Below are 16,797 nucleotides of genomic sequence, written 5' to 3'. Positions count from 1 at the left end.
GTGGTTAGCATTTGTAGTCTGTACAAAGATCTATCGATTGTAGTGTCAAAGAACTTGTAATTTGATCCTTTATGGTTAAAGTGCCAAGTTTTTTTTATTCTCAGTCAATTTCTAGTTGTATTTACTTTGTTTCTTCAAGAAGTAAACCTCCAAAGAAGTCCTTGAACCCATCAAGACATTAAAACACTCAGTCACGTTGTTTGATCCTATTGTTTGTGAAAATTGATTTGTTTGTTGTCTGTCAATATTACACCCAAACCAAATTTTTGCTAAGAGATACTTATAACATTCTCATCTTATTGCATTTATCTTTTAAAAAATAAATGACAAGTACAATTTTAAAAATAGATTATTCATTTTTTTTGAGATAAACTCAATAAAATAAAATAAAATAAATTATGATTATCATATCAATTTTTTTTTTTTTCAATGAATGATGCATACAAAAGTTTTTACAAATAAACAGTTCAACAATCATGTAGTGGACTCCATAAATTTGGGGATGATGCTGCTGCGCGTGCTGTTTGGCAAAATGTGTTCATTTCGGAACTCATTTTAATAATTCAAACCGTTCACATTTTAAAATACATCCAGTAGAACATGTCTGTAAAAAATTAAGTTAATCGGATATCATTTACCTATTCATCCACTCACATTTGTATTCATTTTAATACTTTAAATCACAATTATTATTTATTTTTATAGATAGAAATATGAGTGAATGAATGAGTAAACAATATCCGATTAACTTGATTTTTTATAGGCATGCTCTACTTGATGTATTCTAAAATGTGAACGGTTCGAATTAACAAAATAACCCAGAAATGGGCTCATTTCACCACACAACAGTATCCCCAATCCCTGGATTCCATAAACCCCTTAAGTTTTTAGATTCAAATTTAAATTTGAAAAAAAAAGAAAAAAAAACCACCAACCCTAGACGTATAACGTAACCCCATGTGTACATACCGCAAAAAACCGTAACCCCATGCGACTCAACTTTGGATGTTATATAATTTTTTATTTTAAAAGTTTGTTTTAAACTGTTTAATGTATTAAATAAAAAATAACTTAAATAAGATTAAAAATAAAAACTATAAAATTAGAGAAGGATGCTTTTAGCTTACAATAAGAGTGTTAAAATTCAAATATGTACAAGAAGTGTTCGGCAAAAAATATGAGACACATCCCTTACCCTTATCCAATTGTTGAGGGTTTGCCATAGGCATTTTGAAAAATCCATGTAAACATAGGTTACCACTTAAACTATCAAACATAATAATAAAATTCTCACAAAGCCCAAAATTGAAAGATATATCAACATTCTCCATCCTTCGATTTTCAAGAGAAAAAACCAAGAATTTAAGAAAAAAACATTTGTTTTCCCATAGATTTTCTTTTATTTTTTTTGAGATCTGAAATCGCGGTTATGGAGCATAAATGTCACCCCTTAGTAGTAGGAGAATCCTGCAACTAAATTCAAAACTCATGCCCAGCAGCTCAAGAAAGCATATAATGCACTCAAAAAGATCATCATCCAAAAAGGTTATCTTACACTTCACAAATACTAGACACAAAAGACATCCTCCCAGTGTGCTGAGGAATCCGGAAAGGGGGGAAGAAAGAAAAAAAGTAGGGGAGGGACGTTTACTTACAGTGATTATCAACTAAGACAAAATTATGAAAGCCTCAAATACTTTCATGACTCGCTTTCTCATCTCTTTCTCTTGGCAGCTGACCCTGAACCACCTCCACGTCCCCCTTTCTCTTTCTTGACTGTGGCTTCAGAGCCGCCTCCTTTGCCTCTGCCTGATGGTGCCTTCTTCGCACTAGTGTTTCCAGCACCCTTCAAGTCCATATGCACTTGAATTCCTACAGAATTTAGGCACACATATTCCAGGAATTCTGAATATATAAAAAATATATAGAGAAATACTTTTAAAAAAACCTTAGGGCCGTTCTTCTGTTGGAAAATTTGTATCAAGTGTATTAAAATGGGTAGAAAAATGTATTAAAATGTTGAAAGTAATTTGGAATATGTCAAATGTGTATTGGCTTTATGTGATTCAAACATATATATATATATATATATATATAGAGAGAGAGAGAGCATAAAAACATGCGCGCAAAGGGAAATAAATTGAAATTGTTAAATAAAAATTTCCAACATTTATTCAACAAGTAAAAAGTAACCACCAACCTTTCGAGTTAAGACTCTGCAGATCCAATTGCACCTTTTCCTCACCATCAGCAGTATCTCCTGGAATGCACCAGAAGCAAGAATTAAAATAATATATATATATATTCACCAGCAAAACCTGAAAACTCTTTAAAGAAATTTATTGAGGTAGTTAAACTAACATTCAAAATGGCAAAATAGAAGGGACTTTTAAGGTGGAATTTGTTAGAGTTTGAAACATCAAACATTAATTTTTTTATTTAAATAAGTTTCCCAATTTTTTTTAACTCAAAAGTATATATATATATATAGGAAAATGCTATACAAACAAAAAAAAATTACAAATTTTTCTTACAAACTGATGTGGCATGGAGTGATACAACTTTGGAATGTGAAATGAGGCCCAACTTACTAATATTCTAGGTGACACATCAGTTTGTAACGAAAGTTTGTTTGAAAAGTTTGTTTGTATAGCATTACTCATATATATATATTTGTGGAAAATAGTCTTCTCCTCTTGACAGATTGGATTAGAAAATTACTTTTTAACTTTCTCCCCTGATGAAGATACATGACATTGGCTAACCACTCAAACAATTTCTATGATGACAACCCAAATGTCACAATGAAAACAAAAATAGAAGTTTCCATTACTGGAGAGCACATGTATCATTGTCAATATATGCAAACACTATTCAATGGAGCCAGTTGATTTCCTTGGCCCTCTCACCATCTGCCAAATACAAAATCAATCAAATCGAACTGCTATTGCAATGCCATGTGACAAATGACAGATTAAAACTGGATAAAATTTGAAGGTATTGATGGCAAAAGTTGTTAAATTCCCAGAATTTTTAATTTTTTCCCCCTTCATAATTTTGTTTAACAGAGAGCCTCAAGGAAGTTACAAGAAGAAACACCCAAAAAGGCCACTGTTTGAAGTTTTACTTTGCACAGTAATAAACCATAATACAAAAATACTCCAAAATCATGATGCTATGGGACTTAAAAGATCCCCATTAAAATTATACGAGTTCTCTTATTACAATTTTACAGTATGATGTAGCTGTAGATCATGTAAAGACCAATCAATCATAAAAGGGATCGGAGAAAAGAACCGTACCCGAGTCCTCTGTGTCTGAAGAATTCTCCTCTTCGTTTTCTGCCAATGCATCACCATTCTCCTCTGCTAATCCTTCTTCCACTGGTTCTAGCATTGCCGCGACCCGTTTTTTAGGAACCTTTTTAATACCGGGAAGGGTAATTAAATCAGCAGTCCGAATCACACGTGAGCTACTTCCTTTATTGTATGCCTTTGTCAGCGCAGCTTTGACAGCTGGCTGTACGCCATCTAGTGGATTTGGGCGTCCCTGATGAATACGGTATCCACCACATGATTAGGGAGTTTCATGAACTGTTTTGAGATAGTAGGATTAACAGTGTACCTACCTGAAGTTTTGATATCTCCACAATAGTATTAAAGTCATCCTGGCTTATAGAGTAAGAATCCATAAACTCAACAACTTTCTCCACAGCTTCATCCTGGTGATTATTTTCAATTAGAAGAAAATCATATGCATTAACAACTAAATTCAACTACCATTGGATAATCAATAAAATAATTCCAAACCTTCGGCAGCAGTCGAAGTGGATCAGTCAACCGTTTGAGAAGAGGAGTAACGTAATCAACTCGCAATGTTGTCCTGCAACATTTACAGAATCAGAGTAGTTAAGCAACTTGCAAGAAAGAATGAGATCACGAATTCTGCAAGCTCCCCAGACAAATTAGAGATGGTAAATAAATACCCTTAGGGCACATATGCATTCATTCCAAATAACTTGATGAGGATCAAAAATATGAATGTTGCGATTATCAATTAAATCATGAAAAAAAGATTCGCAAGAGAACAAATCTGAGGGATGAATGGACACAACCTTATATCGATGGACTTCCTACCCAATGAAACATTATGAACAATGGTTAATAAGAATGCCAAATCACTTGAATCTCAGTCATTTTGATTTCTGGAAGAAAGAAAGAAAGAAAGTGTTCTCAATAAATTGAAGCCTCATAGGAACAGGTAATAGAGGCTTTCTGTGAACGAGACAAACAACACAATCGTGGAAACAAGTGATCAAAAGAAGCATCACCAATCTCAACATCCTCCTAAAACCAAACAAGGCCCCCATTCCCACCTTAAACGCTCAAGTATAGATTCCTATGCTCATGTGAAAGGCCGCGGCCAACTGGCCTGTAGCTCTAAAAGGATCCATCCATGGGAGAAATGACCAATTCCCTAAGAAATGCACTTCCACAGAGATCTAAAATTGCCCTTATAGACCACATGAAAATCTCAACCATTGGATTTAATCTATAGTTGCTCTCAATCATAACATGCCATAGAGAATCTCTCTCAGTGGGGAATCTCCATAACCATTTACCTAACAATACTTTATTCTTAGCAACAATGTTTTCATTGGCATGGCCCCTTTTGTTTTTAGGAATAATCACATCTCAACAAACTAAGGATCCCTTTCCCCCTAATTGCAACCTTCCCACAAAAATTCCTTATCAACTCTTCAACTTTGTTAGCCGCACCCACCGGAATCTTAAATAATGATAAAATAATAAATAGGAACACTAACCAAAATAGACTGAACGAAAGTAAACTACCTCCCTTAAAAATCATAACCCTCTTCTAATCCATTATTTGCCCAATCTTCTCAGTGACTGGATTCCAAAAGTCAACAAACCTAGGACTTCCTCCCAACGGTAACCCTAAATACTTAACTGACAAGGACTCAATGGAAACACTAACAAACTAGCCAACCTTTTAAACCTATCCATTGGAAAATTAACGCCAAATATGACAATCTTATTCATTTCACCTTAAGTCAAGAAGCCACCATAAAAATCCTCTATATGCCAAACAAATTAACCATGCCACCTTTAACCCAAGAAAAAAAAATATGGTATCATCTACAAACTGTAAACGAGACACAAAGTTTATCCCTCCCCTAAACAAAACTATTTAACCAATCCTAACACCCTAGCCCTATCTACCATTCTTGCCAAAATGTCCCACCACTAAATTGCATAAATATGGGAATAAGGGATCCCCTTGTCCAAGTCCTCTTGAAATCTTCAAAAGCAAACCGCGCCTTACAGTTAACTATAATAGATACATTACACATGGAACAACCACCATGAATCCAAGTTCTCTATTTATCCCCAATTTTTAAAAAAAAAAATAAAATCCAAAAAAACCCACTGAATATGACCACACGCCTTCTCACAGTCAACCTTGAAAATAATATCCTCTTTACTACTTCCTCAATAATCCTCCTCGAAAGCCCCCTGAGAAAAGAAAATGGTCTCTCCTAAAACCAAATTTAGTCTCCTTGATAACACTTCAGCCAAACCAAACTAAGCCTTGTGTCCAATGAAGTTGGTCGGCTACACTTAGCCAAAAATCCCCAATCTTCAATAAATTATCCTTTTCAGGAATTAAACAAATGAAGGAAGCATTCTTGCACATATTCACATTCCATTCTCAAAAAGTTCCCCAACAACCTTTACCAAATCTCTCTTAACTACCCCCTAACAATCCTAGCAACCATCGTAAAACAGTCAAACCCCAGAGCCTTATCAATATCACATTCAAAAACAGTCAATCTAACCCCTTTCTCCTCAATGGGTTTCTAGCCAATTAACCTTACAAGCCTCGATTGGACACCATGCCAAGCCCTCAATCTTTACTCTCCTTCCTACACAAGGTGTACAACCTAGAATAAAAAGAATAGATTTCAGTAACAGCCTAATTTTCTCATTTGCTACCCTACGAAACAATTCGGAATTGTTATCTCATTCATTTAACCATATAATTTTTTTTGATTTTTGGTTCCATGATTTTGGCTCCCTAAACACCATTTTTAACCATTCTCAATTTTTTTCTAGAAACCTCACTTTCAACCTTGTTCAAATCCACAAAAAAAGACCTTATTCCAAACTTTTAATTTATCCTTCATAACTTTGAACTACTTCATAAACTTAAACCCCTCTTGCCTTCTAATCCTACAATTATCCCACCACTCCTTAAAATAGTTTCTAAAAGATTGACGCTCCAACTACTTATTTTCAAACTTAAAGGTCAAAGGACCCCATTAAAAGGAGAACTCCCACAACTGAAGGGCAATGATCCAATGCAACTCGAGGAATCACCTCCTACCTAACACTTGAAAAATTTATCTTCCCACTCTGCTGAAAATAAAAACCTATTCAATCTATAACAAACCAATCTAGCCTGAAGATTTGACCACGTAAAGTGAGCATTAGCCAAAGATGGATCAATCAAATCAAAATCCATAATAGACATGTCAAAATCCCTCACAGTGCAAATAATCCTATCCCTGTTGAGTTTTTCTGAAATTGCCCTAATTACATTAAATTAAAGTCACCCACAAGACACCAATTGTAAAGCCCAAATCATATAGGTCAACTAACTCCTCCCAGAAAGCTTCTCTTCACCTAGGACAATTAGAATCACAAACTCCTATTAACCACCACTCACTTTAATCACCCTTCTTAAACCTAACAAACAATGAAAATTCCCCCTCTAATGACTCAAGTTCATGTAACACACTATCATCCCACATAATCAAAATCCCCCCCGATGGGCCACAGGAAGGTAAAACCACCCATCACTTGTGTTAGCCCCCCAAATGCTTTTACTTAGGGTATGTTTGGTTTGCATTTGGGAGATGAGTTTTAGAAAAAAATTTCTAAAAAATTGTTTGGTTTGAGTTTTTCTCAAAAAATTTCCAAAATCACTTTCTTTCTCTTACACATCAATCAATCACTTTTTCTCTCTCCTCTCTTCTTCTCAATCACTTTTTCTCTCGCACACATCTACTCAAATTCTCCCAAAATATCAAATCATCCCAAACTCCCAAAAAAACAACTCTCCCAAAATATACAACCAAACAAACCAAAAAAAATTCTAAACTCTCTCCCCAAAATTTTTTTCAAAAACAACTCTCCCAAAAACAAACCAAACAAGCCCTTAGTTTCCTATCAACTTTTCAATGTTTGTTTCTTGCAAGACCACTTCGTATTAGTGAGAGAGAGAGAGAGAGAGAGAGAGAGAGAGAGATTCATTCAGCTAGGATCTCAATGCTACCAAGCTTAATATCAAACCCAGCTACATAAACTCATCCAGCAGTAACTCAGCAGTTTGTTTTAAAGATCACTGCCTATACTGACCAAAATATATATGTATATATATAAACTGAAGAACAATGTCTAAACCAATGCCAGGTGCTGTGAAAGCTGACTGTCAGCAGAAGATATTGTGTTCCAGACATTCTAAACCATACAATGTAGCAACCAACAGATATAATACATAAAATAGATACCTCCCCAAACCAGATTGACGAGAAGCGAGAAGGTGAACATGCAGATCCTCCAAAAGTCTTACATTCTTTCCCATTGTTGAGTTCTTTCCCAGCCAGCCGCCAAATCTGTTGAAGTTACGTTCTCCCTGCAAAAATAAATCCAACTTATTGTGTCAAAGACAACTAAGAATGTATATCCAAATTGCAGATGCTAACTTCAGAACCCACAAAAGCCAAAACGTGGCTCAAAAGTAAACCAAAACTTTTCAAACCTAATTAAATTCTAAAGATAATGGGACCAAAAGGATGAAATTTCAAGACTATGGAAATATAAGGTTTAAAATAAATTACAGGAACTGTGTAAAAAAGTAATCCATAAGGCCCCCCATCTAGATAACAAACTCCCCTTGAAGGCAATGGAAATACCATTGAATTAACGATTTTGTTGTAGCTCCATACTTAGCACCCTTGAAAAATTCTAGCCATCCACCTCATCATCTAAAGAGTGCAACAGATTTATGGAACCAAGTGTAGAAAAGTACACAAAGGAGCAAAAGAGGACCCCACCAACTAAAGACAATTCTCCTCGAGGACAATGAAAATGGCCGATGAATAAAAATTATGGTAGCTCCTCGCTTATCACCCTTGGCAAATTGAGTCAGCCAATATTGGTACCGATGGTACATAAATGCAATTCATTATTCAAACATCTATTCATTGTTCCTAGAGCTCCTTGTAAGGCTTGTTGGAAAACCGATTGTCAGACTTGATTAATAGCCCTTTGTTGTTCAAAATGAATGGTTTCATTTTCGTAATTTTCTAATTGATCCTCTATGTGGTTGCTTTTTGTAGATAATTGTTAAATGAATTCTACATACACATGACCACATGTATTTTTTTTTTTCCTTCTTCCAGGTATTCCACTGATTCTTTCCACTATTTCCTAGTTAGAAATCAAGAATTCATTCTGAATGCTTTTCTCACTCAATTTAGTCATAAAACTCATAAGGAAAGTGTAAGAGGAGTTAATTTGAGCCCATTAAATTAGTTAGGCCCAATAGTCCAAGGTCGGTGGGCTCGAATTTATCATAAGTCCAAGATTGGTGGGCCCGGATTTATTGCCATCAAACGGGCCGAATCGCTCTAGCCTCGAAAGGGTTTGGATCCACGAACCTAGAGACTTACTCGAGCTCGAACTCGAAAGGGTTCGGATCCACGAACCTAGAGATCCGAAGCACTTGGCTTCGAACGGATTCAGACGCAATCTAGAAGCCGCTCCATTAATGAGTCCCAGAACACTTGCGAACTCGGAGCTTTCCGGGATCTACGTACCAGAACCATGGGCATAATGGAATCCAAACAAAGGACCCGATCCCGAGGATGGTGAGTAGAGATAAATTCACTCTTCGGTTAAACTAGCCTATACCCAGGTCGAGGAGACACGATCTAGGGGGTCCCTGAGACTCAACAATATTTGTGGCAGGACGTTCTCTTGAACTACCCCTGACCCTTCTGCGGCAGGGCGTCCTCTAGGACTACCCCTAACCCTTTGGGATGATTGGAGATCATTGGTTAGGTGTGGCTAAGAAGAAGGATTCACCGAGAGGTTGATCTCCTCCTCGAGGGTTTTCCTCATCCTCGGAGAGGTCACCTCTTCGGACAAAGTGGTTAGAGAGAATATTCTCCATGTGCCTTACACATGGGCTCCATCCTACATCATGAGGTGCCTATAAATAACACCCATCCATAACTTTACAAGGGATGGATTTGGGAGAAAAAACTCTTGGGAAAGAACTAATTTCCCTTCTCCATTATCAACCTTGAGAGTGAAAGTGGGAGATACATGGGAGAGCCTTGCCATTATTCTCTCTCTAACTATTTTGCCTTCTTCACCCAATCTCTTTATCTCCATCATCTCCATCATCTCCTTTCTTTTGTGTTCTTAGTTGAGACTATTGAAGAATCTAAGCCTCTCATCATCCTCTAGAGAATTCGAATTTTTCTTCAAGGATCTTCGAAAATCTTCGAATTTTCCAACAACTTTCCTGAACCCTCTCATACAGAAAGTAACTCAAAACCACCATATAAATCCAGCACCAGGATCCTTGAATGCCAAGTTTTAAGCAGTTATTTTACAGGAAAATTTTAATGAAATAATTAAAGAAAACAAAATCATTGTAAGTCATCATAATACCATGAAAGCTTTAGATGGATGCCATAATCTGTGTAAATGATTACAACATTTTAATTGGAGTTAAATTCCATAAAACCAAATAAATAAAATCATCATAAGTCATTATAAAACCATGCAGGTAAAGATGAAGGCAGCAAATCAGTGCAAGTGACTACATTTTAGTTGGAGCATTCCACAAGACCAAAGACAAGAAATGTTAAGAATATAGATGTATGAGCTGCCAGAAATCAACATCATCACCTGTTCAAGTGTCTCCCTTTGCCCATGCAACAAAGCAGCACTGTTACCAAGAAATAAAAACCAAACAGAAAAGAAAAAACGAACACCAATTAAAGCTATATGCAAGTGATTTTAGAAACCAGTATTCTCCAGCACTGACCAGGAAAAAATGAAAAAACACCTACGGAATTATACAAGATGCTAGAGTTCCAGTCTGAGAGAGCTGCCACTGCCGATATCTTCGAATCTGTACATTTATAATATCCCCATCAGCAATAGACTCCGCAGCACGGGCAATCATGCTCATCCGTTTCACCCCATTATCATCTTTGCCAGCCGAACTTGGCCTATAGTTTATGTAGTTTTCCTGCCATTTATTATAAAAATAATAATTACCAGACAATTTTAAAGCAAAAGAGTGAGAAGTTTTGCAATGTTGCCTATGCAAAACTGTGAATGTCCAAAATAAGGCATCCAAATAAGCAGAAAGAAGTGATTTAGTGTTCCAGAACAACAAGATTACTGGTGTCATGACCAGGGAATGCAGCAGCTATGAAATTAGCAAACCTAACCAAACAACAAAAAATAAATAAACAAGAAAATAAAATGCAAGAGGGACATATACAAGAATGCTGGTTCTGATATGTTAGAGAATCATCTCAAACACCGCAGCATTAAGGGTTTACCAAGAGTTTCGATTACACAAAATAGTATTTTGACTAACCATCAAACCAAATTGAGTTAACAGATAGGAGGATACCTGAATAAGTAGAGGGACTAGATCAGGATCACTCATGCTTAGGTCAATCCGCTCATCCATTCGCAATTTCCCTCCATTAAAGCCAAAGAGCCTGCAGAAGCAAAAGGTAAGTTGGTCTGACGTGCACTTCAGGTGGAATGAAAAGCTCCATGATCATACAAGGAATCAAATTACAAGAAGTTTTGTTGCATAAGCATAACAAACTGTACTTTGTGTATAGAAAAATTCTATTATATATAAATATATAATTAAACCACAAATCGCCAGAAGGGACAGACTGACAATTTAGGAGCTCGCATTTATACTTGAGCTGCCAGCTTTGTGACCAATTGATAACAGAAGCTGAAAATTTGTTTCAATCACCAACCTAAAAAGATACTGTACAGAAAACAAGAAGGAAAAACCTAACAGCACAAACAACTACACCACCTACGCCATGAAAAGATATTATGCAAGCACAAATAAAAGAGGAAAAATGTCATACTTATCAACAGCTGTGAATGGTGAAATATCTACATCCTTTGCACTACTAAGAAGGCGCTGTCTAACGTCATCATATTTAATGACTGACATGGAGAGACTCATATACTGCAACTGGTTCAGAGCCATGCGCACGTCTCCATTGACTCTTTCTGCAAGCTCTTCAAGTGCAATCTAAAATAATAAACAAACAAAAAATCTTAGCAGATTTGATAACAGTGTTGCTTCAAAAGGGCTATTGGACGAAATATGGCACTAATAAACTGTTCTTTTAAATAGGAAAAACAATAAGAAGTGAAAGGACAGCTAGAAAAATGTCAATCAAATCCCTAAAACCTATTGGTAGAAACAACATTCTTAAAGTATATATCAAAGGAACTTCATAGACTCTTCTGGAAAAAACTAGAATGATCAAAATATCATAAAATAAAAATCCAAATAAATGAAGGATAACCCTGCAGGAGATATCAGATTGATTAATCAACAGTAGTTTTCACAATTCCAAGTAAGACAATTATGTACTTCATTGCATTTCTGACTTCTGACTAAGCACATTTTGTATCACATAAAGGATAAATTTGGCAATTTTTTGGGGTGATAGAGAGAGAGAGGAAAAAAAGCTAAACTGTTCAAGCAGGTTTACCCAAAGATCAAAATGGTCGCTGTAAAAATTTCTAGACATAATCAGTTTATGTGTGCATGTGTCTATACTTTTATTGTTCAGGTTTTAATCAAATGCATTGTGAAAAAACAAACCATTTGAAATATTACTTTTGACAATACAGATGTATGAATAGATCATTAAGAAAGAAAAATGACTGATGGATTCAATATGCTCTTGAATTCCCTTTCACAACTCATGCACTTGCACAAGTTGCATGTTCATCCTTAAAAAATGAAATGAAATAAAATAGGCCTTGTCAAATATAAGAGAAAAAACACTTTTTATCACTGGAAGAACCAGTGCACATCCAGTACTCCGAAGTTTTGAATTGAATCACAGCAACATTATTTGAAAAAATCATAATTGAAGCAACAATATTGAGAAACTTTTTGTTGGTAATTGAACATAATTTAAAAACTTAAGAAATGACTTTATCAACATGCATGAAACTAGCTTCTAATTTTTCAAAAAAAAAAAAAAAAATCAGAAAACCAGTTCCAAACACTGAACCAAACAAAGTCTGCTTTAACTGCCACAGAGAAGGCACTTCATTCCCCAAGCTGTGACAACTAGCAATGTACCAAAAAGAAAGTCCATGGCAATTGCTAAAGCAAAAGGTGCTAATGCCAAAACAAATAGCGCATTAATCAACGGTACAATACAACTCAGCAATGCAATGCTTGCTTTGCCATTAGCTCCTTATGCTTTGGCCATAAGTGCCTGTGCCCCTTTTAAAAATCATAAAAAAAGACTAAAGACAAATTTTAGAAACCAACATGGACGCCAGGATTTGGCATTGAGAGGAGACTTGTCTCCTTTGCACATGCCATTACCGATAAGTGGACCCTTGCTCACCACATGAGAAGCAAAGTTGAACAAAAATAGTACTATCACCTGATTGGTGCAATTTAATAGAAACTAAAAATAGAATAAAATCCCATTGATGAATTTATACATTATTTATAGAATGAAGTTTGCATAAACAGTGAAACTTCAACCGCAAAAAACTATTAAAAGGGGAGGACAAAAACAATAAATGGTTAAACCTCATGCACTCTGATAGTTTGTCTATGATACTATTACCCTAGTTGATTCAATAATTGGCTCCCACTAGATGGCATATAGTAAGAAGCCTACCCATTGAAGTTATTTTTATTTTAAACCTTTATAAAATTATTATTTAACTTAGAAAATATGAGGAAGAAGAACTCCGAAAATATGAGGAAGAAGGAATATATTTCTGTTATATTCAAAACTTCTTATCTTACAAGACCAAATGACACTCCTTATATAGGAGATATTACAAACATCATTATAACCCATTATATGCCACTTACCTATTATATATTACCACTATCTACCACTATCATACTATATACATGCCACTATCTTCCACCAACACCACTATCATATGCCACTATCTTATTAACACAAATTTCCAGCACTCCCCCTCAAGCTGGTTTGAAGATATCTTCCATAGCCAGCTTGCTAGTCAGCTTATCAAATTGCTTCTTGTGTAGTCCCTTCGTTAGCACATCAGCTAATTGTTCACCTGTTGGAAGGTAGGTCATACAGATTATGCCAGCATTGATTTTCTCCTTGATGAAATGTTTATCCACTTCTATATGTTTTGTGCGATCATGTAGAACTGGATTATGAGCTATAGATATAGCTGCTTTGTTGTCACAATAGACCTTCATAGGTGTCGGGTGAGAAAGCTTTAATTCTTCAAGAATTCTTTTAATCCACATTACTTCACAGATTCCATGGGCAACAGCTCTGAACTCTGCTTCTGCACTACTTCTAGCTACCACATTCTGTTTTTTACTCCGCCATGTAACTAGGTTTCCACCTACAAAGGAGCAGTATCCGGATGTTGATCTCCTGTCTGTAACACTTCCTGCCCAGTCTGCATCTGTGTATACTTCAACTTGAAGATGTCCATGTTTCTTGAACAGTAAGCCTCTCCCTGGAGTTCCTTTCAAATATCTTAAGATCTTATAAACGGCCTCAAAGTGCTCTGCCCCTGGTGAGTGCATGAACTGACTTACCATGCTGACTGCAAAGGCAATATCAGGCCGCGTATGAGACAAGTAAATCAATTTCCCTACAAGTCGCTGATATTGTTCCCTCTCTTTGACTTCTTCAGCCTTAGCAGCTTGTAACTTCAAGTTAGGCTCGATCGGAGTCTCCACCATCTTACAACCAAGCATACCTGTTTCTCCAAGGAGATCAAGAACATATTTTCTCTGATTAACGAATATACCTTCCTTGGATCTTGCAAATTCCATTCCGAGGAAATACTTGAGGGCTCCCAGATCCTTAATGTGAAATTCTTTTGCGAGTTTCTTTTTGAGGCCTGCTAACTCTGCTTCATCATTACCAGTTAAAATGATGTCATCAACATAAACAATCAAAATTGCAATTTTACTGTTTTTTGAATGTTTATAAAATATTGTGTGATCTGCTTGACTTTGCGAGAAGCCACAACTGATAACTGCCTTCCCAAAGCGTTCAAACCACGCTCTTGGTGATTGTTTGAGTCCGTATAATGACTTGTTCAATCTGCATACTCTGTCGCTTCCAAGTCTCTGCTCAAATCCCGGCGGTAGGCTCATGAACACCTCCTCTTCAAGATCACCATTGAGAAATGCATTTTTAATGTCAAGTTGATGTAGAGGCCAATCTGAATTTACTGCAAGAGATAACAGTACTCTGATGGAATTTATTTTAGCAACAGGAGCAAACGTCTCCTGATAGTCGATCCCATAAGTTTGAGTGAAGCCTTTAGCCACCAGTCTCGCCTTGTATCTCTCAACGCTTCCATCTGCGTTACATTTTATCGTAAACACCCATTTACACCCAACTGTTTTCTTGTCTTTGGGTAGATCAACTATCTCCCAAGTACCACTTCTCCTTAAAGCATTCATCTCCTCCATGACTGCTAATTTCCAATTCGGATCATCCAATGCTTCCTGTATATTCCTTGGAACAAACAAGTGTGAAATCCTAGATGTGAAAGCTCTATGATTTTTAGACAGTCTTTGATAGGAGAGGTAATTTGCAATAGGATGTTTAATGCAATTTCGGACACCTTTCCTAATTGCTATAGGAACATCAAGGTCGGAAATAGAAGAAATAGGATTACCTAAAATTTCGATGCCAGAACTCGGGTGGACATTCGGGTCATTAGGATGAACATTCGGGTCATTATTCCTCAGATGAAATCGCTTCCTAGTATAAACCTGAAGCTCAGGATTTAGATCATGTTGTAGTACTTCTCCCCCTAAACAAGAATCTTCATGACTAGGCACCATAGAACTTGGTTCTCCTAAGTGATCATTATCAGACAGATGTGGTTTTTGTGTAGGATAAATGACATTGGGGAGCGGGATAGAAATATCCCAAAAACGGTCTTCTACTCCACTTGTCTCCCCCTGAAGAGAAGTGTTGGGGAAATAGGATTTTGTTTCCACAAATGACACATCCATACTCACATGAAATTTCTTGGTTTGAGGATCGAAACACTTATACCCCTTTTTGTTTGAGGAATAACCCAAAAAAACACATTTTATAGCACGGGGGTCAAGTTTTGAACGAAATTGACTGGGAACATGAACATAGGCAATACATCCAAAAACTTTGGCAGGTAAATCAGAAAACAACCTCGTGTCAGGAAAAAAAGTTTTGAGACAATCAAAAGGTGTTTTGTATGTTAACACCTTTGTAGGCATCCTGTTTATCAAATAAGAGGCTGTTAAAATTGCTTCACCCCATAAATATTTAGGAACATGCATGTAAAACATTATAGCACGTGCTACTTCAAGTAGATGTTTATTTTTTCGTTCTGCAATGCCATTTTGTTGAGGGGTATCCCGACATGTAGATTGATGAAAAATCCCCTTTTTTTCCAAAAACTCACCCAACTGCTCATTGAAATATTCTGTTCCATTATCAGAATGTAAAATACCAATTTTGGTTTGAAATTGGTTTTCAATCATATTGTAAAAATTTGTGAATAAATTTTTCACGTCAGATTTTTTATTCATCAAATAAATCCAACATAAGCGGGTATGGTCATCAATAAATGTAACAAACCATTTTTTACCAGAAAGAGTAGTGATTTTAGAAGGGCCCCAAACATCACTATGAATCAAATAAAAAGGTTTGGAAGCCTGGTAAGGTTTTGGCAAATAAGTAAAGCGATGAAATTTTGCAAAAATGCAACTTTCACAATGAAAAGAAGAACAATCAATCCCTTTAAATAATGCTGGAAATAAATGTTTCAGATAAAGAAAACTAGGATGCCCTAGCCTATAGTGCCATAGCATTATTTTTTCTCGAACAGAGATTGAACTAGTACTATTAAAGCTCTGAGCTTTTTTATTACTAACAGGTACTTCATCAAAGTAGTAAAGACCTTCAAGCATCCTAGCACGCCCAATCATCATCCCCGAGTTCTGGTCCTGAAATTCACAATGGGATTCAAAAAATGTAACACGACAATTAGAATCCTTAGATAGTTTACTGACAGACAAAAGGTTACAGGCTAAGTTGGGGACGTGAAGAACAGCATTGAGATTAATTTTCTCAGTTAGTTTAATAAATCCTTTTCCTGCAATAGGTGAAAAACTACCATCGGCTATTCTGATTTTGTCATGACCAGAACAAGGGAAATAGGTACTAAATAAATGGGAAAAACTAGTCATGTGATCGGAGGCACCGGAATCTATGATCCACGGAGAGAAGTTTAGGCAAGAGAAGGCTTTAGGATTTCTACCTGTTTGTGCCAACAAAACACTAGGAGTACCGGATGAGGAGTTGGATTTTATCAGCTTTAAGAGTTGATCAATCTGCTCTTTGTTGAAGGGACCTGAATCGGCTTCATTAGCGGTAGGAAAGCCACG

At 36.2% G+C, this 16,797-nt stretch overlaps 1 protein-coding gene across 3 annotated transcripts in view; it reads right to left on the bottom strand.

Annotated features, from left to right (window-relative positions):
- Nucleotides 1-1,500: 1,500 nt before the first annotated feature.
- LOC145788652 (replication factor C subunit 1-like) overlaps nt 1,501-16,797 on the bottom strand; it is a 23,336-nt gene continuing 8,039 nt past the window's right edge. For all 3 annotated transcript variants that reach the window (XM_082910912.1, XM_082910914.1, XM_082910913.1), the window contains exons 15-24: nt 11,231-11,400; nt 10,747-10,837; nt 10,172-10,353; nt 10,008-10,047; nt 7,595-7,719; nt 3,810-3,882; nt 3,629-3,721; nt 3,303-3,549; nt 2,201-2,260; nt 1,501-1,872 (exon numbers count right to left, since the gene is read on the bottom strand). In XM_082910912.1, the coding sequence (XP_082767038.1) occupies nt 1,715-1,872; nt 2,201-2,260; nt 3,303-3,549; nt 3,629-3,721; nt 3,810-3,882; nt 7,595-7,719; nt 10,008-10,047; nt 10,172-10,353; nt 10,747-10,837; nt 11,231-11,400 (1,239 nt within the window). In that variant the 3' untranslated portion in view covers nt 1,501-1,714. The remainder of the gene's footprint in view (nt 1,873-2,200; nt 2,261-3,302; nt 3,550-3,628; nt 3,722-3,809; nt 3,883-7,594; nt 7,720-10,007; nt 10,048-10,171; nt 10,354-10,746; nt 10,838-11,230; nt 11,401-16,797) is intronic.

The sequence above is a fragment of the Camellia sinensis genome, unplaced genomic scaffold (assembly GCF_055761805.1).
Source record: "Camellia sinensis isolate YWXY unplaced genomic scaffold, ASM5576180v1 Unanchor1, whole genome shotgun sequence".
NCBI lineage: Eukaryota > Viridiplantae > Streptophyta > Magnoliopsida > Ericales > Theaceae > Camellia > Camellia sinensis.
This window is presented reverse-complemented; position numbering and strand designations above follow the sequence as displayed.